Source organism: Numida meleagris, chromosome 23 (assembly GCF_002078875.1).
Source record: "Numida meleagris isolate 19003 breed g44 Domestic line chromosome 23, NumMel1.0, whole genome shotgun sequence".
Taxonomy (NCBI): domain Eukaryota; kingdom Metazoa; phylum Chordata; class Aves; order Galliformes; family Numididae; genus Numida; species Numida meleagris.
Genome location: NC_034431.1, coordinates 4,493,681 through 4,519,260, shown reverse-complemented (window position 1 = coordinate 4,519,260; position 25,580 = coordinate 4,493,681). Strand labels below are relative to the sequence as shown.

Below are 25,580 nucleotides of genomic sequence, written 5' to 3'. Positions count from 1 at the left end.
TTCCAGCTCAGGTGCCTTTTTTCCTCTCTTGCTATTGGGTGTCCCAGGAATGTGGTGCTCATGATGGGGTATGAGTAGCACTAGAAGCTCCGTGCCTCAGATCCCTGCACCTGGGGTGGTTTGCACCAAGTCACAGCCGGATCCCGGTGACTTTGATGGCTTTTGAAGAGCGCCGTGTGGATACACGTTTTAATTTGCCTGACCCCCTGCCTGTAAAATGGAGATGAGAGTCGTGCCTTTTCATTGCCCTTCTTTTGGTTTAGGCTGTAAATTCTTTGGCACAGAAGTCCATTTGCTTGATGTGTACACGGAGCACCCAGTCAAACAAGGCTAGTATTCTCCGTGGGGTTTATCAAGATCTAAATTATTAGCAGCAAACCTTTGTATTTACATACAGAGACTGAGAGGGGCAGATGAGCAGCGCTCTTTGGGTTTGGCTCCTCTATGTGCAATGAGAAATGGCTTTCCCAGGCCCTGATAACGCCGTTCTGCAATGGGAGCTACATGAGGTATGGCCAATGACGACTGCCTCATCTCATTGCAGGGCTAAGTTTTGAAGAGTGACATGGAAACAACGCTCCTGTTCCCAGTTTTGTGTGCAGCTGGTGGGCAGAACAAACCTTTCTCCCTTAAAAGTGATACAACCTGAGTCCTTGGGGGCAATGACCACTTGGAGGTACAAGAGGACTGACATTTGTGTGGCTCGTGCCCTCTCTGTTGAGGATGCAAACAGAATGCTAGCATGCAGACTTCAAAAGACAGAAGTTTTTTCTGCTAACACTGCTGCTTGTGTCAGTGAGGCAGTGGAGTGACACAACACCTCTCAGTAACAGGGGGCTTCATCCAATACCCCCCTGCACTCCATAGCTTTCGTACATACTGCTTCCCCCTGGGACAGACTGTTTCTTTACAGCCAGCTGAATGGCAGCTGATATAATCAGGAGCACTGGGAGCAACAATTCCGCAGGGCTGTAACTCACGTTGGCTGCTGTGTTTGTTCTTCCCAGGGAGAGAAGCCCTTAACAAAGGAATGGACAATGCCGTATATATTGCTCAATAGGATAACTTCGGCTCTCAGTTTACAAGTTTGAAAACAAAGTATATATGATACCATCAAACTGCTTCATTCCAAAACCTGCTGCTCCTGCAAACGTCCAGGCTGTAACCTTCAGACGCTAGGCTGAGCTCTGAACCTTTGCATTCCCGGGGATGCTGTTTAGACCTCGCTGTGCTTTATTAGGGCAATGGGTGAGCTCGTACCTTGGTCCTCTGAGAGAAACCCAGCAGAGGAGGAATGATGCCGATGCGATGCTCTGCGTGCTGCCAAAAGCTCTTTCTCCTAAAACTTTATTCCCTTTGTAGTCTATTTCTGAATCTTAAATGTACTTGGCTCTTGTTTGCAAGTGCTTCACGCTTGAAGTCTTGGGGATTGGCCTTTTTTAATTAAATGGAGACATACTCTTAACCACTTGATTGCAGGTGAGGGATCTTTAAGATAAATGTCACAAATTTCCAAATAAACCAGAAGAGACAGAAAGGAAAAACAACAAAATTTCTTTGTGCCTGTGAGCTGGCAACGAAGTGCTGCCAGAGGCCTTTCCCTTGCTCCTACTCTCACTTCTCAGCGAGTTGCTCAACCTCTCAGGAGTAAATTTGCAGACCTTACTCTTCCTGTGGGACCAGTGGCCGTTTGAGCATGGGTCAACAACAGCAAGCTGGGCTTTCATGGTCAAAACAATGCAATGCTCCCCGTAAAACATGCTGTGTCCTGCCTCATGGCGCTCCCAGTGCGGCCGTCCCAGCTGCCGACTGCCTTCTGTCCGGGTGGAATGCAAGAGGAGCTGTCCCAGAAGTGTTGGGCCATGGCACTGGGATCCATCTTCACCAAGCCTTGAAGACATGGGCGGTGGGGATGTAGGTGAGGTGCTCCCCACAAGTATGGCCTGATGAAGAACTGTGCTGCACGCTGCTGGGAGCTCGGCCCTTCCTGGCCTCCTCTCCTTCCCACCTCTTATTTTCTGTTGCCAGCAGTTGGGTTCACTTTGGCTTTCGATGCCCACAGATACCCAGAGCACTCTGCATGCTTTGCTGCAGCGATTTGTGCTTTGGTAATTCCAGAAGCAGAAGTCTCCCCGTGGACATCTTTTTCTGGAAAGCACAGGGCACGCAGCGCGCCTTGTTAATTTGTGTTAATTAACCGGCGAGGTTCTCATCTGCTAAGGTGATGCGTGCTATTGCAAAAGCTCTAGAGTGAATGACTTCGTGTGGCCCTGGGGCCAGCGCTGGTATTACTGGAGATGGAGCTCTATTCTCCAGCAGAACACACATGAAACAGCAAAAGTCTCCACTCATTTAACAGCTGATGCCCGAGAGAAGCTTCATGTTGGAGGAAAGAGGCAACAAACAGTAAAATAGATCTTCTGCCCCAGTCAGGGAGGAGGAAGGGCCCCATCCCTGCGAATCCTGTCTGCGTTTGGTTGGCTGTGATGTGGTGGTGGTGGTTTTTGATATACGCAATCAAAAAATTCATTTAGCTTCTGAGTATCCAGTGACTTAACGACAGGGCAGGATTCACTGATGTGCTCTGAGCCTTTGCCCCTCCCTTTCAGGGCTGAAAGGCCCCATTTGTTCAGACAGCGCTTTTAGTTCTGACTAACTAGACATCGGCAAGCGAAACTGAAAACAATGCTTTTCCCTTCATAAAAATATTGAGCCCCTCGGTTAATTTTATGAGTGCTTGTTCTTCTGTTTCAGATGTGTCTTTCAGATGTTAGAAGGAACAAATTAGAATGAGTGAGTCAGAATGTTTTCACAATATTGAGATGTTTAGCTGGGAAAGTCCAGGTTTGCCTCGCTGTAGCAACTCATAATTGGAACAGTATGATCTGATTTGTTTCTTTTTTTCTCTGATGTTATCAGATAAAACAGAAAATATTAGGCAAGTACTGGGGAACCTTAAGCACCTCGGGCACAGCGCAGGTTCATGCCCTGCGCTCAGGTTGCGACTCCAAAAGGCTGAGAAAATTCATTCCATTCGGAGTGTGCAAAGTTCATACTTCTGTCTGATTCCAGCGAATGTTTGTCCTTGTCCTTGGCAGGGGATCTGGCTGAGATAGATGGGAAAATGGGCTGCTGGAAGGAGAGCCAAGTGTCCGCCTCCGTAGCTGCTCGAGGTTGTGGCCAGGAGCGGGGAGGAAGACAGGCATAGAAAATGTGATCTATGGCCACGTGTTTCCCATAGCCTTCAGGTCTGCCATTGGCAGCCCCTTCCTGAAAGCTCTGAATTTATTCACCTGGCCACGGTGCTTGGCACGCTGCTGGGCGATGCACTTAAACTCCGAGGGACCCGGGCTTTGTGCTCTCAGCACCGCGATTGTAAGGGAATAAATGGTTATAACAGTTTAATGTGTAATCCAAACCGTGCGGTATGAAAATCCGACCCTTCTGTAAACAAAAAAGCGACTTAAAATTCTTTCTTTGGAAATCACCTGGCCTGGTCTAGTCTGGAAAAAGAAGAAAACAACAAAACCGCAATGGACTCTTCATATTTGGCGTAACGTTTGGTTTTAGGTGCAGGAGTGGGCAGATCGCCCCGTAGTCCAAAGAGGAATGAGAGAATCTGCATGCTGGTTGGGGTCAGGTGTCTTTATTGGACGTGGGACTCTACAGTGACCCAAATGCATGGGGTTTTGAAGAAAAAAAACCAAGAGTTTTAGCGAATGCAGATGTTATTTCCATTTGTGAGAGCATGCTTTGCCACTTCTTGTGTTCTTGCCATGAAGTCCTACATGCTGTAGAGCATTGGGAGACAGAAAGAGGAGAATCCCACAACTGGTGCTTCCCTCCTCTCCGCGAATCCTTCTGCTATGGGTGAGGGTTCCCGAGGGCTGAGTTGCTCTCGTGGCCAATGTTCAGCATTGGTCTGTGCCTGGCTCAGAGTGCATGGAAGTGAAATTGTGTGGAACACAAAGCAAATGAGAAATGATGGAGAGGGTCAACTGGAAACTGAAGTGCCACTGTCGGCGTTTCACAAGAACCATGGAGTACAATAAGGGCTGGTTTCTGCACCTGCGTTTCGTACAATAGAAGATCGTGCAGGGAGGATTTTGCTCATTGGAAGAAAAGAGAAGGCCGTTGGCACAGCTGACCCAGCCCAAGGAAAGTCCCTGCATTTCCAGGGAGCAGCCGCTATTAATGAAGCGCGTTCTGTGCATCTGCAATGGAAGAAAACATCCCATAATTCTGCACTCAGAAATACGTAGCTGGTTAGCCAGCGGTCAGCGCTGTGCTTTAAATGACAACGTTTGCTTTGAGCATTTCTCCTTCCACGCGCATTTGGGTGCTGCTGCTGTGTTGCTCCCATGCCTTGTGCTGATGGCATTTTCAGTCGCCTGCTGCTCTTTTAGATCTCCATGTTGACCAGGGGTGGATGAAGGGTGTGGGTGCGGGCCGGCAGGTGGCAGCTTCGCCCAGCGGATGACACCCAGCGACCGAGGGGACACAGCGCGTGCCACCATCAGCTGCTGCAGTGGGTTTCTCCTTTCTTACCCAAATACAGGTCCTGCAGGAAGAATTCCAGCAGCCAATCCCAGGGTACCATTTCACTTTAGAACAGACCCCGCTTGTTGGTCCAGTAGCAGCGACCTCTGAATGGCTCGAGTTGGAAGGGACCTCATCGATCCTCTGGTTCCAACCAGAAATTGCTGTTTCTTCTGTTCCTGCTAACCAACCACAGCCAACATTCAGCATTTCCCTCCCAGAGCAGAGCTTTCAGCGATACACATCCTTATTGCAGACGGTGGCGCTTCCATTTCGCCAAGCTTTTAATTCCGCCTTTTAGTCTAGGTGCTGATTCAGGTGGGTGGTTTATCTTTTTTGAGTTTGCTTTTGGTTTTCCCGTTCTTTCTGATCACTGGTCAAACTGGCCCAGGTTCTCCCAGTGAACCCAGTGGTGCCGCTTTGCAAACTGACCCCCAGAGTGGCCTGACTGGGATCCAGAGCTGGGAGGTTTTCGTTTCTTTTCCTTCATGTGGATGTAAAATCAGATCGTAAATCTTGCAGTCTCCCTTAAGCACGAGGGCCAAAGGAAGGTGTAACCCATCTCCTTGTCTAAACTGGGTTCCAGTGCTTGTAGGGTGGGATCCAGGTTTCCAGCCTAAGCCATTCTAGGATTCTATCCCAAAATCCATCGGTGTCTCTGGAGGTTGGTGGCAAAACTCCATCCGTGCTTTGATGATGAGAGCAGGCTGATAAGTGCTGCTTTCAGTTAGGCAGGTGGAGAGAGGCTTGAAAGGCCTTCTACAAAATCAGCAGCCAGCAGAGAAAAGGGGGAATTTTTGCCAATGAATTATTAACTCGATTATTAAAGGTGTAATTAAGCTCTGACGGGAGCTCCCAAGGGAAACAGCATAGCCAAAGGCCGAAGAAGATGGGGAAAAAACTGTTCAAAAGCACAGTGTGGAACTGAGCCAAAGGCGCCAATCTGAGGGGGGTCATGGATAGGAAACCCCCCCAGAAAACATCTCCAATTATTTTTCCTTAGACTTCCTAATGGTTCCCCTAAACCAGGCAGAGTCAGTCATCTCAATGGCGGGCTGGGGTGGGATCTGCAGGTGCTCCTGGGAGCAGCACACAAGTGCACCTTGCCTGGGGCTTCCCCAGGTGTTCCAAGGAGGCCACGGAAAAGTAAGCGCTGAATGAAGCAGTGGGAACTTCTGTGCAGATTCACATCTTGCCGTGGTCCCGTTGTTCTCTGCAGCTCTCTGCCCACTCCTCTGCAGCTGAACGTTTCGGGGTGAGGATGCTGCGGAGCTGCTGAGTCCTATTTCTCGATGAAACTCGGGGGCCAAACATGCTCAGAGAGAGCTCTCAGTGTGAAAGGTTTCCAGACAGGACCACGCACGGGTGGTTTGACTTTCCTCGTGACACAATTTGGGCTCAAGATCTTGCCTTGGTAACAGGGGCAGGGCTCAGGCTCAGAACAAACTGGCTAGAAGCAGCCCAGCAGTGTGGTTTCTGGCACCAGGTCTGATCTGCAGGTGGCAGAATATCTAGCACCTGCTCAAAGCCATTGGTTTGAGAACTGTGGCAAGCCTGGGCCGACATCTCAATGCTAAAGGAGGTGGTGAAGTCCCTGGTTTGCTCTGCTGAGTGTGGACTCGTGGCTTGGCTGGATACGCCTTTTTGAGCCACTGGTAATTCTGTTTGGGTGCTACTTCCACCGTGTGAGCTCAAAGCACAATGCCTTTCTAGGACTTGCCATCCAGTCAAATGAGAGGCTCTCAGAAAGCGAGTTTCATCTGAAATTCGTGTCAACAGTTAGGCAAATTTTGAGTGAAAACAGCTTTACAAATGGCGAGTATTGGTCATAAGAGGGATCACTGCTTTCACGTTACACATAGCCTTCCTTGTTCATCTGCAGAGCTTCAGTTTTGCTTCAGTGAGGGGAAAGAGAGGTTGTTAGTAACATGCTCCTGTAAAGAAACGCTGCTTCAGCAGACTCAGAAAAGGGACCCAAGCCCTCACTGCGGCCTGTTTCTGGCTTTTATGCAGGACCACGGTGCTGGGACTCCAATGGAATGAGCCCTTCCGCTGCACTGCCTTCATAGCTGCAGAAACCCCGTGCTTCCAGAGCCAGTCATGCGACCGATGTGAGTAACATGCCATGGTATCTTGCCTGTACTTTTCCCTTGGTGAATCATTTGAGATCTTCAGATCTCTACCCGTTTTCGGGTTTATTTTGGGGAGGTGGATCTGCATGTACTTTCTCAACAGATAGATCAGGGGGTGGTTTTCTTCATGCTGGTGCACAAACCCTGGAAGCCAGCAAGTCCCAGGGCTGCTGTTACTTACTGCAGGTTGGGGAAGTTACAAAGATGCCCTGCTCCTTCCCTCCTTTCTTGCTGCAAAGCGAGAGCTTCCGTGTGCATCAGCTGCACAGCGCCTTTAGGACCATCGCTGCTCTTTGTCCTCTTGCCCTCTGACCACGGTTGGCTCGCATCACGCGTGCTCAGAGTGTTGGCTGCTGTTGTTCCCACTGCCTGACTCAGCGCCGGAAACTTTCAAGCTCAACGTGACTGCAACTCATCTGCAGACAAACACCTGAATGTGCGAGTGAGGAGCAGGAAGGGAGAGGCAGGGACAGGCGAGCTCTGTTGGCCGCATCGTGCCTGCTGCAAGCAGCTTGCAAGTCGAGCTCGGAGAAGTCTCTTAACAACCAAACTTGTGTTGGCTCAATTTTTAAATTGATTTGTAATGCAATTCCTAGCCTAGAACTCAGAGTGCTCCTGAGGGTGCTGGGGAATAGGGTCACCTGGTACCTGCATGCAGACGTTCTGAAGGCTTTCATGTTGTTGTCTGTGTCTGATGCCAGGTGTGAGCAGTACGGGGCATCCGATAGCACAAGGGGAAATGGTTTCAAACTCAAAGAGGGGAGATTTAGACTGGAGATAAGGAAGAAGGTTTGGCACTAAGGGCGGTGAGGCACTGGCACAGGTTGCCCAGAGAGGCGGTGGTGCCCCGTCCCTGCAGACAGCCAAGGTCAGGCTGGACGGGGCTGTGAGCACTGATGGAGCTGTGGGTGTCCCTGTGCACTGCAGGGGCCTTGGAGGGTCCCTTCCAACTCAAACCATTCTGTGATTTCTGAATGTGAAAAATACATGCAGCAGCCATGGAGTGGCTGTGGAATGTCCCAGGTTCAGATCCTCAGCATCTGAGAGGTCACGAGGGTGATGGTGCTTTACACTGCCCAAGGGCTCAATGGCTGCTGCCAACCACGTATGGAGGATGCCTCATTTGTTCCTTATTCAAACTGAGGTATGAATCAGAGCTTGTTTCAGAGGGCAAAGTGGGAGGTGTGAGGCTCACGTAGAAAAATAAAAATATTACGGAACTGCTTTAACTGGAGCTCAGTGTACTATAGCTGCTTTACTGTTATTTATAGCGTTATAAAAAATAAGTGAAATTGATAGAATCATCTGAGTTGGGAGGGACCCTCACATGCCACTTAGTGCAATTTCCCAGCCATGAACAGGGACACCTGCAGCTCCACCAGGTGCTCAGAGGCTGTTTGAGGGAAGCACGTAATGAGGGGATGACCTTGTGTGTGTCTGTGCTTAGAGCAGCCACATTCCCAGGGAAAACCAAGCAAATGTATGCGTACTGACAACAGGCTTCTGCAAAATAGGGGCATCTTTGTGTTTCCCTGAGTCTGTGGCACACGAAGCTGATGGAGCAGGCTGTGCCAGCAGGTAATGCTGCCTTCCCCACTGGGATCAGGCACTTTCTGGGCCCACGTGCCATCAGAAACGTGTCAGGCATTTCTTTTAGGCTTCCCACTGTGGGGCATAGAGTAAACTCCAGCGTTACCCAGAGACTTTTGATGAGATTTAACACAAAATTCATCGCAGGTCTCTCCAGCCCTGCTCAGGTTGTTTGTGATCTCCCTCCTGCCGTGACTCACGCGGTCCTGGTAACCCTCAGAGTTTCTGCTGAAAATGGGAAACTTTCTTTTATTTACCTTCTTTGACCTTTTTTTTTTTTTTGGTGTCAGTCTCATTGACTGAAGTCACCTTTTGTGTTTCAAACACGGGTCTGAGGGTTTGCCGGTGTTCCTGGGCCAGCAGCAGGAGCTCCCAGATGCAGGGATGCTCCCAGGCCTGGTGATACGACTTACATATGTTCACTGGGATGGATCCTGGCCTCGTGCTCTGTAGGCTCTGGTCCTGGATCGTCTTGTCTACAATGTCATAGAACAGAACAAAGATGCAACATACAGAATTTGCAGTCTGAAGTGCCTACTCTGGTTCAGCAGATGCTATTGCCTCCAAAGAGGCTCAGCTCCTCATTCTCTCTGTTCTCTCTCTCTCCCTTAGGGAGGAAGTTTGAGAACCTTGGCTAAGTGTGGTTGTCTTTTGAACTCATTCAGACCTACGAGGTAGAGATCCTCCTGTTAATTAGTTATTGTATCCTCAAAGACAAATGTTTGTGCTTGCAGACCGCAGAGCTTTCTGAAATATCAGCCTGCTGCTTATGTATTCATACTTCTGACATTGTGTGGCAGGATTAAAGTGCTAATATTGACACACGTTAAAAAAAACAAAACAAAACAAAGGATACCTGTCAACAGCATCAATCCAGTTTTGGAAGAAAATTATTTACGAGCTCAACTCCTGTCCTGGGAATGAGGCAATAATAAGGAGGTACGAGGAGGGAGTGCCTAATTCATAGCCTGCGAGGTAAAGCTCAGGATCAGATTGTCGAACTTTACCCTTAGGGAGGCATCCCCAGCAACATCCCCATCCTTGCAGGCACTCAAGGCCGGGTGGGATGGGGCCCTGGGCAGCCTGAGCTGGTGGGGGGCAGCCCTGCCCATGGCCGGGGGTTGGAAGCCCCCTCCAACCAAAGCCATCCTACAATGATTCTGTGATTCTATATTGCTTGTACTCCCAGAATCATTGCAGGGCCACGTTGCCTTTGAATCTTTTGGTCTGTGGACATGACTCAGTGTGTAGCCACCAGGAACAAGAGAAATCTCACCCCGACTTGGGGCAGAGATGTTCCATGCCAATAGAGGTCTCGTTGGCTCTAAGACATTGAGCTTGTTGCTTTGGCAGTGAGCTGGACAAGGCAGGACTGGGAGGCACGGAACCAAACATCTGAAGTTTATTAACTGTGGGTATAAATGGGTGACTACCAGCCACCAAAATACTGCCAGTTGTTTTATCTGTGGATTTCTATGCCCTTTTTTGCAACTTCCTCATTTTAGATATTTATCACCAGACATTATCTGGTTTCATATTTGTAAAGTACTGATGCAAAGACCTTAAAAACAATTGAATCCCGAGTAAGTCCATGCTATCTCCAGCATTCCTAAGTACAACTACAGCACGGTTAGATGTGAGATGCTGGGTCTGGGTGTCAGCATGAAACCATGCCGCGTGCAGTCTGCGTTTGCATGCACTGACATTCTGCTGTGTGTGAACCTCAGGCAGCGCTTCTGCAGATGTACCCAGGGTGTGTTCTCACATTTAAAAATAGAGGGCTCGTTTGTGGCAGAGACCTGCTGAAGGCCTTCATGGAACGTGCTGCTTCCAAGCAGCTTTGCAGTGGCAGAAGTCAGATATTTCCAGAAGAAAACTGCAGCAGAGCACAGTTATGGAATCATAGAATGTCCCTTGCTGGAAGGGACCTGTAAGGATCATCAAGTCCAGCTCCTAGCTGTTATCACTTCACTGTTTTCTCATGCACTGACTCAAGCCAAATGCCCTTAACTTCTCCCATTGCTTCCTGATATTGCCGTGTGCCATAAGCTTGAAGTCAGTCTGAGTACATAACCAAGCCCTGGTATCTGGAGAACATCATTTTTCAGGTAGAGGTTTTGCACTGTGAGAAAAATAGGCCTTTAATTCTACATGTTTAAGGGTCTGTTTTTTTTTTTTTTAATGAAATCCTACCATTTCATTATTCTGGGGAGAAATACAATAGTTACTGTACCAGAGATATAAGAGTCCACATATTCTTCCTACATTGGTGCAAATGGAATGGCACCAAAGGTGGTTCCAGTGTTGTTCCTCCGTTCATCCAGCAGCACAGGGCTGTGAGCTGGGCCCTTCCTTTCTGACTGTGTGGTGTTAGCTCACAGCCTCACTGCTATTACTAAGCACTTTGACAGCAGAGAGGATATGGCAGCGTGCAGCTGGTAGTAAGAATTTATGCAGATATGCAAAACGCAGCAGAACAATGCTCAGGACGTGAGGGCTTTGCCGAGGGCAGCAGTGGGGAGCTGCATGGTGTCCTTTGTGTCACTGCTTGGATGGGAGGTTGTTTCTTTGTGGGGTTTCTTGGGCAAATCTCTCTTGTTCAAGAAATTTAGATGTGGTACTGGTTGGGCTGGTTGGTCGTGGAGGTCTTTTCCAGCTTTGGTGATTCCATGATCCGATGATCTTCATTCCATGATCTGATGATCTTCGTTTCATCAATCCATTGGGCTTTCTTTCTGTTTGCTTGTTGGTTTTTGTTTCGTAAAACACGTGCCAATGTTACGTTGCAAAATGGTTCCCAGTATGAACCCGCTCCTGAGACACTTTGGGCATCTTTGAAGGGCTGAAATCCCTTTGATAAACTCGTGGCCAAAAACACTGATCAAACCCCATCTTGTTCTTTTTATGGGAATGCCAAGAGGTTTAGGAGGTCATACTCATGCAGTGGTATGAATAGGTCAGATTAATCACAATTCAGTTGTGATTAATGTTAAGAATGTACCTGAAGTCCTGTGGCAATCTCTCAGCCTTCCTTCAGCTCTGCGAGGCTCTTTGGAAGGGCCAGCTCTCCCTTGGTAGGAAGTGCTGTATTTTGATAAAAACAAAACAGAAAAAGGAGAGGTTTCTTTTTTAAATGAAGGACGTCCTCGTTTAATGAGGCTTGAAGTGTTTACAGGTGTTTCCTCACAAGTTCAAATTTAGTGGCCCCAGGGAGTTGAGATTCTCATAAGGCAGAGGCGAACACTCCAGTTTTGTGTTTGAAAAGTTGTGAGCATTTAAAGGGCCCTGCAGGCACGGAACGTGCGCTGGTTCGGTCTGTTTGAGTGTCAGGAGCCCACAGTTGCTCCACCTGAAGCAGCAGGATGGCCACTGGACGTGAGCTAAGGTCATCCACCGTGCCATAGATGGTCAAGATCTTGTTACAAACCCCATTTGTTTTTCTGCTGTGTAACCCCACTTTTGAAAATCTCCATCAAAAGCCCCGTGAGAAGCAAGTTCCAGGCTCGGTAGTTTGTTTAAATGGATCCTGGTGATCTCACGTGTTGCTTGATGCATAATATCTTCCAGAGCGCGTTGGTCTTGGAGGAACTTTTTAGCGTCATGAAGAACAACACAGAGCAAGGGAAAATATAGAAGTAGTTGTGGTTGGAGGATGTGATGACATCACAGAGTTCAGCGGGAACACGGGGCTTTTAAAAAGCTGAAAGAAACATCCTGACACTCAGAGATCGCGTCCCCCGAAAGGGAGTCAAACCCACATTGGCTCTTAAAGAGCCCAGCTGTCTTCAGCCAAGAGACAAAAGGCTCCGTCCCACCACCGAACATGCACTGGCAAAAATGTAAGTGAGCTCTGATTGCCTTTGTTTTCGTAACTGATATAAAGGGTGTAATGGATAAGTGACCGTTAGCACAGCACGGGAGGGATGCTCAGGAAGAGATGCGCTCTCCGGAGAGACAAATGAGAGCGTGATGCTAATTTTCCAGCAGGGATATCAAGACAGGGCAGCATTGCTGCTTTGTTGGCATTCATCACTATGAATCAAGTGGAAGACTATGATTCATAAAAACAATAACAGGATGCAGGTATTATATCAAAGGTTACGGTGGTTACATACCAGAGAATTTTCCTTTTTAAAAGTGAAACCTGTGAGAAAGCTTATTTCTGTGTCTTTTTTGATATGTACTTTTTTTTTTTTCAACTAATAATAAAGATAAGGAGCGAAGGCAATACGGTTATGAGTTTACAGGAAATCAGTTTTCTTGTTTTCAAGATAATTTCACTCCTCTTGGCCCACCTTTGCGCAGATAATTTGCCGATCCCAGTGCAGGTAGGTGTTTGCTCTGCTTCTGCAGCTCTTTCATTCTCACTGTGCGGATCTGTAGGTTGGATGGGGCCCTGGGAAGCCTGACCTAGTGACCCACAGCAGGGGGTTGGGACCGGGTGGGCTTTGAGGTGCCCTCCAACATAAGCCATGCTATGATGCTATGACTAGGCTCATTTCTGCAGCCGTGCTGCCGTCCTTGGCACTTCACCATGCTGTCCTTTAACCTGGAATAATATAACATATCTGACTGGAAGAAGCTTCTTTCTTAAAAATGTCTTAGTTAACATGGAACTAAGACCGATCTTATTCTCTTTTCCATAGCAGCTTGTAAGTTACATGGAGATGGTCTTACGATGCGCGCGTCTTTCTGAACTGATTAACGCTGAATTCTGTTCTCCCTGCTAAGAGCTTCTGTTACTCTCTTCACTCGGAAACTTTGGAAGCTCAAACGTGTATTTGTGAAATTACATTGTGCAAACCGTAAGTCCTGAAGTAAGAAGCCCCCGTGTGCTTACACGATGGTGTTTCAGTTTGTGTGATGAGTAGTCAGCAGCAAGCGGGAGCTCTATGGTAACACACCTTGTTTCCGATGATCTCGTGCTGTTTTCAGAACCAGTAGGTATACGATGTGGAACATGCTGCAAGAGTCAGATGTTATCTCCCATCTGAGAAGCCCATCAATCTCTTTTTTTTTACAGCAATGACAAAGCAATACTAACAAGCTATGTTGTAGGTAGAACCAAACTGGCAACTGAGAAGGTATTTTCCCCGTACACTGTTTCTTTGACACACGCAGTGCTTTCACAGGTAAGCAGGAATTGCAAGCCTGCAGCAGAGGAGACCAAAACCCATGTTTTGAAGTCAGCCATCTCCCTGCTGGGAGTTTCCAGCCAACACCATTTATGCCCATCCCTGCCCGTCCCTCCATGCCCCTAAGCTCTCCAGGACTGGACTCTCCCATTGTAGCAATGCTCCCTTCTGTTCTGAAAGACACCAACTACCCGAATTTGGTTTCTCTTGCTGCAGATGGAGCAGCCAGGTTTCCCTCTGCCTCTGGGCTGGTCGTTGGGTCAGCCTGGCACTGTGTTGATTGAGACATGGAAGGAGCTGAGGGCAGATTGCTGTCTGGTTAACTCTGCTGGCTGTTGGTGTCTGCTGCACCGTGGCATGGTTGGGGTTCCTCAGCCTCAGAGGCCTTTGGGTTTTTCACTAAACCTAAATATAGGATCGCTTTTCCAGCATTACACTGTTAGCCTGCTTCTATCCTGTTCCGCTGCAGCCGTGAATCACCTTGGCTTCAGGTGTAGCCATGAGCAGTGCCCTGATGGCAGCTGGGGTGCAGTTACCTTCTCTGTGCTGACTCCCTGTGCATTGCTGAGCGTGGTGCTGGGCCTCAATGATTTCAGTGGAAGTCAGACTTTGTGATAGCTCTGTGAGTCCCCTTTTAGTCCCTCTGGGCTCTGCCAGCGTGACCAGCTGTGGGCTCGTGTTTCCTGTACGTCTAGCTCAAAGCACCTGTGACCACACAGATGTCCCAGTGTCCTTGTGTAAGTCACAAAACCATTAGTAATTCCAGCTCTGCGTGCTTAAATGCCAGGGGTTTTTTTGTTTGTTTGTTTGTTTGGTTTTTATTTATTTATTTTTAATGTCAGGATGACTGGGGAATATGGGAACACGTGCAGGTTGCGTGCCACTATGCTGCTCGAGGCAGGAAAGGTCGTATTCATAGGACCATGGACTCATAGAATGGTTTGAGTTGGAAGGGACCCTCCAAGGCTGCCTGGTGCCACTCCCTGCAGTGCACAGGGACACCCACAGCTCCATCATTGCTCAGAACCCCATCCAGCCTGACCTTGGCTGTCTGCAGGGACGGGGCACCACCACCTCTCTGGGCAACCTGTGCCAGTGCCTCACCGCCCTTAGTGCCAAACCTTCTTCCTTATATCCAGTCTAATATTGGCTGCTCAGAGCTACGTTTGCAATTGAGCTCAGGGCAGTGCCAGCTGGAATGCCAAGGTAGAGGCAGAAATGTTTGTTCCATCTGTACCTGCATGAAAGGAGGCTGCGCAGAACTCCTGTCAGCCTCCTCCATCAGGATGCCTCAGTATGGATTTCAGTGGGTTTTTAGTACAGTAGCAGGTTTCAAAAGGAATGGTATCATTCCCATACCTTACCCCAGCCATGAAATAAACAAAACCAAAACAACAGAAGATCAAAACAAACAAACTGAAAATCGAAGAGTGACGCAGTGATTTGAATAGGTGTCGCCTCACCGGAGGGCATTTCTCGTGGGCACTTCTGGAGGGCAGATTCCTACTTCTGCAGGGGACCTTTCAGCAGAAAGCCCTACAGGAACAGGACAGCCCTCAGCCCTGCGGTGACCAGAGGCCCTCGTCCTCCGGGGAGTCTCGCATGGCTGGAGATGCGCACTGTGCCGTGACCCCACGGGAGCTTCTGTGCAGGAATGGGGCCCAGAGCTTCCGCTGAGCAAAAGGCACAGCCCGAAAGCATATCCCCTCCCACGGCAGGAGCAAAGTGACTGTAGGGGCTTCCCATCTTTCAGCAGGATTCTGCTGGATGGGAGCCAGCCGCGGGAAATTTCTATTGCGCAGCACCTTTCCTCTTACGTGTCTGCATGCAGATAGTAACTCCATGTTGTATTTTGATGACAAAATGAACATACTTCTCATGCAAATTACTTCTGTTATGAGAGGGTATGCGAGCAGGTTGCAATTCGGCAAGTGTTTCACATTGACGTGGTGTTTTTGGTGAGGTCAAAACGCTTTGGACGCTCAACTCCTACTCAAGTCTGATGGGACCGGTGCAGGTATGGCAGGATCCCCATGCAACAGAGAGATGTGAATTTGCACCTTTGTGAACCTCTTCCCAAATACTTTTTAAGCTCCTGAAGCCTCTTCTGCCCTCAACAGATGTGGGGTTCTATACCGCCTTTCTGAAAGTATCAGATAATGAGACCGAGAGGTGAAACTGCAATATGTTGCATCTTGTGAGTCTTAATTTTGGTAAAACCCCACTGGGAAAGATGGATAGCATGAAAGTTGAGCCCATCCATGCTTTGCAAAGCAGGTGTCGGGCTCTATGAATGACCACAGAAGCAATTAAATGGAAAGCTTGCATTACTAAAATGGAAAGAGTATTCTGGGCTGGGAGGAATTAGGACATGCGGGTGAGACTTATGGTTAAGCCACTTTCTGTCTATCTCAGCTTCCCCTTTGTAACGGGAGTTCTCTTATTCTGAAACAGATAATTTTTGGCAGCCCTCAGCACCACACGGCCAGTGCAGCCATCTCCCTGTGTTGGTGCAGAACGCGGGCTCTGCACACTGCTCCGCTGGCTTCCACTCCTTCACCTCTCCTGAAGGTGTGGAGGAGACCCTTCCTACAAGGGCGGCGTGCAGAAGCATGCAGGAAGGACGCAGGCAGGGTACGGTGGCACATGGATCTGCAAGAACCTGGGGTCACTTTGGTTCTTGGCCGTCTTCCAGTTGCAGATAAACAACCAAAAACGAAGGGACTGGGCACAGTTGTGAAATACAGTATTGTGGCACTAATCTGCTTCACTCCGTTGGGTAGTTGTAGTGCCAAGCAACTGAGCTGAAAGAGACCAAATACTGCACTGAGTTGTTGGTAAGCAAGTGAAATACTTGGTCTATTGATTTAATTACGCTAAGGACCCTCCCGAGTTCATTTCCTTATGCTGAGCAATGAACCATCGCTCTTCTCTTTTGCTCTTGCTCTGAGTTTTTCTGTTTATTGTACAGCAGATTCTCTGCCCAGATGTTTGCTTAGCACTTTGCATTTAACTAAGTCTTTATTGAGAAACACACCCTCGGCGTGACAAACGGTGTTGGAAATAATCTGCTCTGATCCAGTTCTCTTAGTCAGGGTTGCCTTAGAAAAGAATAGCAGCACCTCACAGGAGATTTGGGATGTGCCAGAAGCACAGAGTGCCTTCAGGCCTCCAAATGGGCACACCGTGCCAACACCATGGCCCTTGGACGTCGTTTCAGGTGGAATGGCTGGCAATGAGATGACAAAGTGGGCAATAACCAAAGGCAAGATGGGGTAATGCCACGTTTGGAGTTGCTTCATGGTTTATTTGGCAATGCTGCGTGCATAGTTCTTCAGCCAAAGAGTGGTCTGTTGGTCATGACCCCCAGTGCCTCCCAGGGAGTCCGACTTGTCGCTGCCAACACAACTCCTTAAAATGGGTCTCAATAGAAATAAGTCTCTCTGCTTTGATCATGACTCCAGGCAGCAACAGATGCAAACCAATGCTACCAGATTTACTACTTCTAAAAAGCATTCTGAAGGATGCTGAGTCTGAACTGAATATAAAATGCAGACAAATGTAGTGCAATATTTGGTCTCTTGCTTAAACATTCCTCAATGAGCGTTGGTTTTCTAATGTATAAAGATTTGGATTAGAGTCAAAGCATCCAAGCAGTATATCCACAGCTACACCTCCTTTTTCCCCCCTCTTTTTTTAACTTTTTATTCACCAAAGTTCACTGCACACAATAGAGGTGTCAGCAGGTGCCCTATGGAATTTTCAAGACCGAAGGCCAAATGTCAGTGGTTTGTTAAGTGAAATGCAATTTTTTCTTGTTATCCACGAGGAACCGTTTGCTTTTTGGTGTTACTGTAAATAAGAAAAAGATTTCTATCGTATTTCTTTTCAATTTTTTATTACATTGGCAGTGAAGGAGGAAAAGAGCAAAATGTTTGCTCTGGTTGCTGAGATCGGTTGATAGCTTATCAAGCATAGAGTGTGAGCACAGAAAAAGGAAACCTTGTGAAGCAGTGGTGAGTGTGTCGTTTGCTTCCCTGCAGTCTCAACAAGCTGAATGGCAGAGCAGCCTTCAATCCAACACCTCTATGGGCTCTTTGCTGTTGTCTCTGGGGGTGTCCGTGGGGAGTGCTGTGTTTGGTACCGTTCGGTGCTCTCCATCCACTATGAGAGATTGCTCCGAAGGCTTCGGGGTTCACACCAGGCTTTTCTCAGCAATCAGCAAATGTAGTGAGTGATAACATTGATGAAAGGAGCCTGGGTTTGTAAGGCGGCCTGACCAAAGCGTTGCAATGGGCTCAAATAGGTTTGCACACAGAAACTATGGCCAATCCTCCTGGCTGGGTTGGGTTTCCTCTCTTCTCTCCGCGCTCCCAGTGCTTTGTACTGCTCCAGCTTCAGCAAGCAGCTGCAAATTGGGACCTAGTGCCTGGTAAGGAGGACCCGCAGCTGTTCTGCTGTGCACACTTGAGCACCGAAATACATGATACCGTTCTTCATTTGTTTGGGGTTTGTTGGTGCACTGCAGCTCCATGTAACAGTCTTTATTGAGCGTGAGTTCAAGGCAGACTTGATAGATCATTAAGGCAACTCTAGTGGAAGAGGCTGGAGAACGTTCAGTGCAGCTACCTTCTTCATAAGGATACTTAATGGTCATTGTTTCCCAAGATACTCATGAAAGATCACGTTATTTGGCTTTATGAGGAATTGCACGCTGAAGCCCAAGCTCATCTTGCTCTATTTTTCTCTGTGCTGCTCAGACATGGTGCACACTCGAGCAGTGGAAAAGCAGCTGCACCAGCATTATTTTTATTTCTGGAGGTCAGCTTGGGGGGAACCGAAATATGTTGTGCAGACTTTGGTTTTATTTCTTATCTTTTTTTTTTTTTTTTTTGGTTACTCTGCTTACACCGGAAACTGTGAATAGGTATATTTGTCAGCTTTTACAGTAAATTTCTTCTCTCTCCCATCCCCCAAACCTGGAGCCAGAAACTGCCATCCTTCCCCACCCAGCCCTGCAGGGAGGAGCTCTGGGGGCAGCGTGCCTTGGGGATAGGATGCTGCCAGAGGGGACATTCTGCCCCTCATGCACCCTACGCATGTTGGCTTTGGCAGAGCCAATGGTTTTCTCAGCATAAACAGCAGCAGTGCCTGATTCTGAGACGTTCTTGGTAAGGAACCAATGCACCGCTTCCAAATCAATGTCATGCAGGAGCAGGAAGCGCCTTTGGGATGGGCTTTGTTTCAGACCTGTCCGGTATTGAGCTCGTTCTCAGAGTTATCGGTGCAGCCCGCACCTCAGCACTGTGTAGCATTGCCTTTGGTTAACGCTCAGAGAAATTAATACTGATTACGTTTTAAAAGCAGAGCTGTATTAAATGAAGTGGCCTTCATTCCCTTTGCTAACTGCATCTCCAAAGGCACAGGATTTATGAGAATGCAGGTAACCTGCTTTGAAGTCCCACGAGGAATGGCCAGAGAGAGCAAATACACATCAGGCAAAGGCTGAGAGATCAGCTCTCCTTCAGCTACTGCTCTAAAGCACGGAATTTTCCCTGTATGCATAAAGGTAACAAACAAAGAGAGCAGTTCAACGCATAGCTGTGGTGTTATCTGTTGCCAGAAGTATTTAGAATGGCCTCTCAAGATTTCATGATTAAACGGTATGTGGTGGGGCTGAAAGAGCAAACTGTTAGTACTGCAAAGCTGAGGGAAAAGAAGTATTTTGTTTTTAAAAGAAATCCAAGCAGAAAAGATAGTTCTGATAAATGTTTTTGAGGTCCTCTTGCGATTTTGTATTCAGACTCAGCTTTTCATCTTGTTCTGCGGTGCAAAGCACAGAGAGTAAATCTGAATCAATGCTTCCTGCTGGACGGCGCTTTATGTGGAGGATTTGAGCTGGATATCCAGCTGGGCTTCTTCATAAAGCCAGCTGCAATCCTTAGAACTGGAAACTTATCAACTGACGTGCTTACAAATCAAAGAGGCAGGCAGCAAGTCTTGCTATGGATGCTTCTGCCAACACAGGGCCTTCCTGAGCTTTGCTATCCCATGGTCTCCTGCTCTAAAATGCCTCCAACAACACTGTGTATAATGTTGGCTGATAATATCTGCTGACGTAGGATCATAGAGTCATAGAATCATAGAACTGCTCAGGTTGAGAAAGACCTTAAAGATCATCAAGTCAAACCACAACCTAACCATTCTACTCTAACAACCCAAGGATGATGCTTTCTCTGCTCTCATCTCATCATATGCTTTGCTGAGATCATCTTGCCTGCTCCCAAAAGCCATGGGGCACGCGTGTCCAACGAGCAATGGCTGCAATGGCTGTCCAAGTGGGGATGCTCTTTGAATTTGCTTCTATTTGTAGCTTGCTTCTAAGTAGGGACCATAATGTATTTCTCTTGAATATCTCAGCTCGACTCGTTCGTGTATCTACCCACATTTATGTTCTCTAACGTGCCAGATAGCTGCTAACCAACCTGCAGGTTCACTTGGTCCCATTTGTCCTTCAGGTGGTGAAAATCACTGCGCCTCACACCTGTGGCACAGGGACAACAGGAAGCAGATGCAGCAAAGGGAAGGTGCATCGTGTAGGGATGCTCTGCAGCAAAACAGGGGCAAGAAAAGAAAGTAATCGTCACCTGCCTCTTTTTCTTTGTTCTTGTTTTTACAGCTTCTGCTGCAGAACAACAGCCTCAGCCTCGCCCCTACCAAGGGGTCCGGGTCAAAGAGCCGGTGAAGGAGCTATTGAAAAGGAAACGGGGAAATGTTCATAATGCCACTGCAGCTGCAGCCACAACGGTAGGAGAAAAAGGAAACACGGGAGCAAAGCTTGGCTGGGATAGCTAAATAACTGAGTGGCCCTGGAGCCAGCTGGCAGTGCTTTATTCAGTGAGAGAAATCTTTGTATCACCAGAGCGTGTGGAGATAGCAGAACCTCTTGTTACCTGGAGATACTGTGAAATCTATTTTAAATGTAATATATAAATGAAATGTAAATGAAGACCAAGCCTTGAGCAACCTGGTCTAGTGGGAAGTGTCCCTGCCTGTAGCAATGAGGTTGGAACTACATGATCTTAAAGGTCCCTTCCAACCCAAACCATTCTGTGATTCTATGAAATAACTATATTTTCACCTCTAAGGTGCTGGGCAGCTTCAGCTGCCATTGATTTGGCTGAAGGGAGGGAGTGCTGCTCATTGTCTTAACCCCTGGATATTTTTCTTCTCTTTTCTAGGTTGTTTTGCCCCATCAGCCACTCCCTTCCTACTCACCTATGGGTAATGTCTCCCTGATTTTCTACATGTTTCTCAGCCCTGCTGCAGGGAAAGCCATGCAGAACTGAGCTGGGATCCTCTCCTGTTTTCCAGGCCAGCCGTGTATCGACGTGGATGCTGCTGCCCCTGCCCTGCCCGGTGCAGACGAAGGAGCGCTCTGCTCCAGCTGGCTCTCCCAGCCCTCTCCCACATCCCTGCAGCCTCTGACTCAGTGGACCACTTACCCCGACTACGTGTCCCACGAAGCAGCCAGCTGTCCTTACACTGCAGACATGTACATTCAGCCTATGTGTCCCAGTTACACGCTGGTTGGACCTTCGTCTGTTCTGACTTACGCTTCTCAGCCGCTGATCACCAATTTTGCAGTAAGTCAAAGATAGCTATGTATAAACGATGGCAAATTCCCCACCTTCCAGAAAGCATCAAGGGGGAGTGCGGGACATAACTCACGTAACTTAATTATTACAACACAGCCCATTCTTGCATGTAGTTTTCATAGGGTAGCCCCTTCTGTTCCGTGCTGGCCATTGGAGTGCTTTGAAGCTGCACTGAAATTGGAGACTCCTCTGCCATTTCTCCAGCTCTCTGCACTCCTCCAGCACTACTCGTGTTATTGATACAGCCTGTTCTTGCTGTTGTCCTGAGAAATGAGTCATCTCCCACCACGTCAGCAGCAGGGCTGCCATTGCCTTGAGTTTGTTCAGCTCTGTGAACAGTTATTTGCTGTAAGGGAGCATTGTTTGCAGCTCAGGGATGTTAATGGAGGAGGGGTTCTTCATCTTGGATTTGCAATAGCTGAGAAAGCTGTAGTTCTGAGTGGATTTACCCTATAGTTCATAAATGCTGTTGTCAGGTCAAGTACTTAGAATCACAGAATGGCTCAGGTTGGAGGAGACCTCAGAGATCACCCAGTTCCAACCCTCTGCCATGGGCAGGGCTGCCCATCAGCCCTGCTCATCAGATCAGGCTGCCCAGGGCCCATCCCACCTGGCCCTGAGTGCCTCCAGGGATGGGAAGGAAGCTGTCCCTCCAGAGGTCTGTGCAATCTTCATGGGATTCTTCAGTATTTAATTCCAAATATTTGAGGAAAAAAAAAGGCGAAGGGAATTCTAGGACGTGCCAGGTAAAAAATACTGCCAAAGAAGGCAGTGTTCAGTGCAGAGTGAAGCCGACTCATGGCCTTGCAGTGAGGGTGGGAGTGGGAACAGAAAGCTGAAGGGAACTCGTCATGAGCACAAGCTACTGCCCGCGAGCACCTGGGACACCCACAGCCACCGCTCTCATGGGAGCCCGCGTGGGAAAACTGTCACCCTGGGTGTAAAGCTTCCCCCAGAGAGACAGGAAAAGGGATGTTCAAAGTGAGACTGAGCATCCTTCCCCTCATTTCACGTCCTCCCCGCGCCCCACCCGGCCAATGCTTTTATTCTGCTGAATGTCTCTCCTTCCCACCAGCCCCGAAGCAGCAACCCGGCCGTGGTGCCCCAACTGGAAGTGACGGAGCAGCAGCCGCCCCTCACCTACTTCCCGTGGGCACAGCCCCTCTCAGCGCTGCCAGCCCCCACCCTGCAGTACCAGCCGGGCTCTTCCACGCTCCCCACGCCGCAGTTTGTGCCCCTGCCCATCTCCATCCCCGAGCCGGCCCCCCAGGAGCTGGAGGACGCCCGGAGGGTCATCGGCACGCTGCCCATAGAGAAGCTGCTGCTAGAAGATGAAGACAATGATACGTATGTGTTAAACCACGCTCTCTCTGTTGAAGGGCTTTAAGTTGTGCATCTTGGGTCCGGTCCTCGTGTACTCAACGCTCCGTGTGGAATCACCACGAGCATTGAGTACAGAGGAAACCCGGCCCAGGGGTGAGGGTGATGAGTTGACTTGGGGTTTTATTGTCCACCTCCGGCACACCGTGGTTGAGTGCTGAGTGAAACTTGCTTTGTCCTGGGGCCCAGCACCCGATGTCCGTGCTGTTACAGCCTCAGCACGAGGTGACTTTCATCTCATGGCCTGAAATGGACAAACCGTAGCGTAGCCATGGCCAACTGTAGTGTTTGGTGAGGGTGCCCTTGCCTCTAAGTGCTGGCAATACCTTTTCAGTAGGACTGCTTCCTAGAGCTCAGTGTAAATGCCTCGTGTAAGTCTTTCCCTGTCTGTGGAGCTGTTTAGGCCACTAGAAGATGTTCGGGGGCCTAAACTGATGCTTTTCAAAATTGAACCACCCCTTTGGAAAACAAGAAAATGTAGAGGGTACATTAGTTCTGCTGGTGCCAATGGGTGCATCAGTCCAAAGATGAAAAGTCAACACAGTTGAACACATGGCAGTGCAGTTGGGCATCCCTGCGCACAGAGCAACACGAAGGGGCCTGGGTGAAACCTTTGATTTCACGTGAAGGTGAAACTCGAAGCTCTCACCTTACCTGTCCCTGTAAGACAGATGGGTAGCTGTTGCAGGACCGTGCTTTGCGGTCATGGTCTTTCAGCTGCAGGATGTTTTTTAGACTCTAAATTTCCACGCTGGAAATGGGGGGCTGGTTCTGTGGCTGGCTGGTAACGCTGCGTGTTCTACCAATGGACAGATCCTGGTCCCACTGACGTCACCGAGAGTTTTGCCTGAGTCAGGATTGCGCAGCATGGCCCCATGTCAGCAAATCATTGAGAAGACAGGGTCTTCCAAAATCTGGACTTCAGCCTAACAAGAAATTCGTAACATTACTATTAGCTGGCAATACTTTTGTTTCTTCTGTAGCATTTGAGTATGAAGTTGGTGGTGTGCTGAGCCAGGGAACCCTAGTGACCTCTCTTGTGCCTTACTGCTATGGAAAGTTCCTCTGCGCTGTAGTTTCCCAAGCTCACAGGTGCACGCATTCTCTTTATGGCTTTCTAGTTTTCTTTCCCAGACAATGAGTAGCTTTGTCTTTTCCTCTGATGCCACTGTAAATATTGCTGTTGATGTTCAGGAGTGCCATGCCGCAAATATACTTGCAGGAGATGCACCCCCTTCTGATTTTTGTTTGTCGTTTTCTTAAAAAACTGGGGGCTCTTGGCTGATGAACACAATTTCTCTGGGTTTTTCTGCTTTCTGAAGCCCAGGATCCTTAGCTGAATTTAGTACTTGTGAGACTAAGCAAAGTAATTTATTGCACTGCTGATTGCCTGGTGCCCAGCACTCCAGTTGCCACCCAGGCAATATTTCATGTAACTTTACATTTTATGCCTGAGTGAAGTTTGCAAGATCAGAGCAAAAGTCTCGAGGACTTTCAAAGCATGTTTCATTGTTTAATATTCACAAATCTAGAAGACATGAGCAATAGATCATGAAAGTGATCGCAAAGTCATTTGGAAATAGCAGTAGTCCAGGCGCATTGAAATTAGTGGCTCACATTTGCAGAAAAACCCAGCAAAGAAATTAATTAGAAGGAGCTTGGTTCACCACTGTTTACTCCAGTTTTATGAGTACAGAATCGTTCAGTAAAACTGGGATAATAGGTATGTGAACCAAGCCTGTGGTTGCTAAGATTGCATTTTAATTCCTTTCACTTCAATGTATGTAAATTCTGTGTGTGGATACAAAAGACGAACTGCTTCAGAATTTCTTTCTGGGTTGTTCTGGTTAGAAAAAGACAAATTATTTTCCAATAAAGATCTACAGTAACTTCCATACGCCTAGAGTGTTTTATTTCCTATACAAAAACGTAACCCAGGGTTGGGTTGACAGTCAGCCCATGAGTCCAGCCCAGAGCCTGAGGAGCTGTTGGGCTTCCTGCTAGTTTTGCACACTGAGGCAGGCTAAAGAGGATCTCCATGGTCCAAACGTGGGCTGGAAGCACTGCTTGCTCGCTGACACAAGCACTCCTGCTGTTTGGGTGTTGGTCTGATCACAGTTATCTGCTATTGGTAACCATGGGGATGCGCAGTGTGCACTCACAGCTCATGCTGAGCTTGACTGCAAACCAGACCAGCCGTGAAGTTGCATTTCTACTTCCTAAAATTGCAAGCTGTGGCTCTGGGGTACAAAATCACCTGGGGAAAGAAGCGACTGCCCACCAGCTTATGACTAAGAAGTGTTGAATGTCACTGTCTGGAGAGGAACAAACCTGGGATGGCAGGACTTGTGCTGTGGTTTTATGCTACCAAGGTGTGCAGGGCTGTGTGACCCCAAGCCAGTGGGAGCCCCAGCACTGAGTTTGTGGGGGATTTTGGTATCTTGTGGCACAAGAGTCAAGCTCGCCCAAGGGGAAGTGCTGATGTGGAAAGGAGCCAACATGGCAAAGCTTGGGGTGCTGAGGGCTTGGGAAAGCAGCAGTTATATTGAGGTAGGAAACCCATTCCCAGGAACTGGGTCTGAATCTCAAGCCCTTGGGGTTATGGCATAATTTTGGGGAACGCTGGATATAAACCCCCCAAAGCAGCACTGTTACCCTGTAAAACTGTTTGCTTCCAGGGTGATCCATGGCCAAGCAGTGATCGATGTCTTTATTTACTGTCTTAGAATTCTACATATTTACGCAGCTAAAGGTATGAGGGCGTTTACGTTGGCAGCTGCGGAGCGCATGAAGGAGCTGCAGAGACTTGATGCCAAGGAGCACAGAGGAAAGGTAATGCCAACCACCTCCTGCTGCAAACAGCAGCGTTTGGGATGGGCACAGGCTGCGATGCTGTGAAGATCCCCCTCCAGCCTCTCTGTTACTGCAGGAGAAGCTCTGGGCAGTGCTATGCATTGCTTTGGCAATCTGAAAGTGCTGCACTTGGTTTGCCATCCGAATTAGGGCTGGAGAGCTCAGCAGGAGCTGGGAAGTGCCCCTTACTCGTGGTGCCATGGGACTCAAAATGACCTGTGAGCTCCCTTTGGCTTGTCCACCACAACCCCTGGCCTTCTAGATCCCACCCAACCCAGTCTGCCTCTCTCTTT

At 48.4% G+C, this 25,580-nt stretch overlaps 1 protein-coding gene across 4 annotated transcripts; it reads left to right on the top strand.

Moving 5' to 3' along the window:
* POU2AF1 (POU class 2 associating factor 1) lies at positions 3,279 to 25,565 on the top strand. Of its 4 annotated transcripts, none has more exons than XM_021376358.1 (7): positions 3,279 to 4,857; positions 6,553 to 6,650; positions 11,829 to 12,100; positions 20,076 to 20,203; positions 20,638 to 20,680; positions 20,771 to 21,042; positions 22,130 to 24,331. In XM_021376358.1, the coding sequence occupies exons 3-7, from the start codon at positions 12,085 to 12,087 to the stop codon at positions 22,439 to 22,441; spliced, it is 771 nt and encodes a 256-aa protein (XP_021232033.1). In that variant the 5' UTR covers positions 3,279 to 4,857; positions 6,553 to 6,650; positions 11,829 to 12,084; the 3' UTR covers positions 22,442 to 24,331. The 4 variants fall into 4 exon arrangements, with proteins under 4 accessions (XP_021232033.1, XP_021232029.1, XP_021232032.1 ...); XM_021376354.1 differs by lacking the exons at positions 3,279 to 4,857; positions 11,829 to 12,100 and adding exons at positions 6,216 to 6,455; positions 25,113 to 25,565 and having other exon boundaries at positions 22,130 to 22,401; XM_021376357.1 differs by lacking the exons at positions 3,279 to 4,857; positions 11,829 to 12,100 and adding an exon at positions 6,221 to 6,455 and having other exon boundaries at positions 22,130 to 22,401; positions 23,248 to 24,331.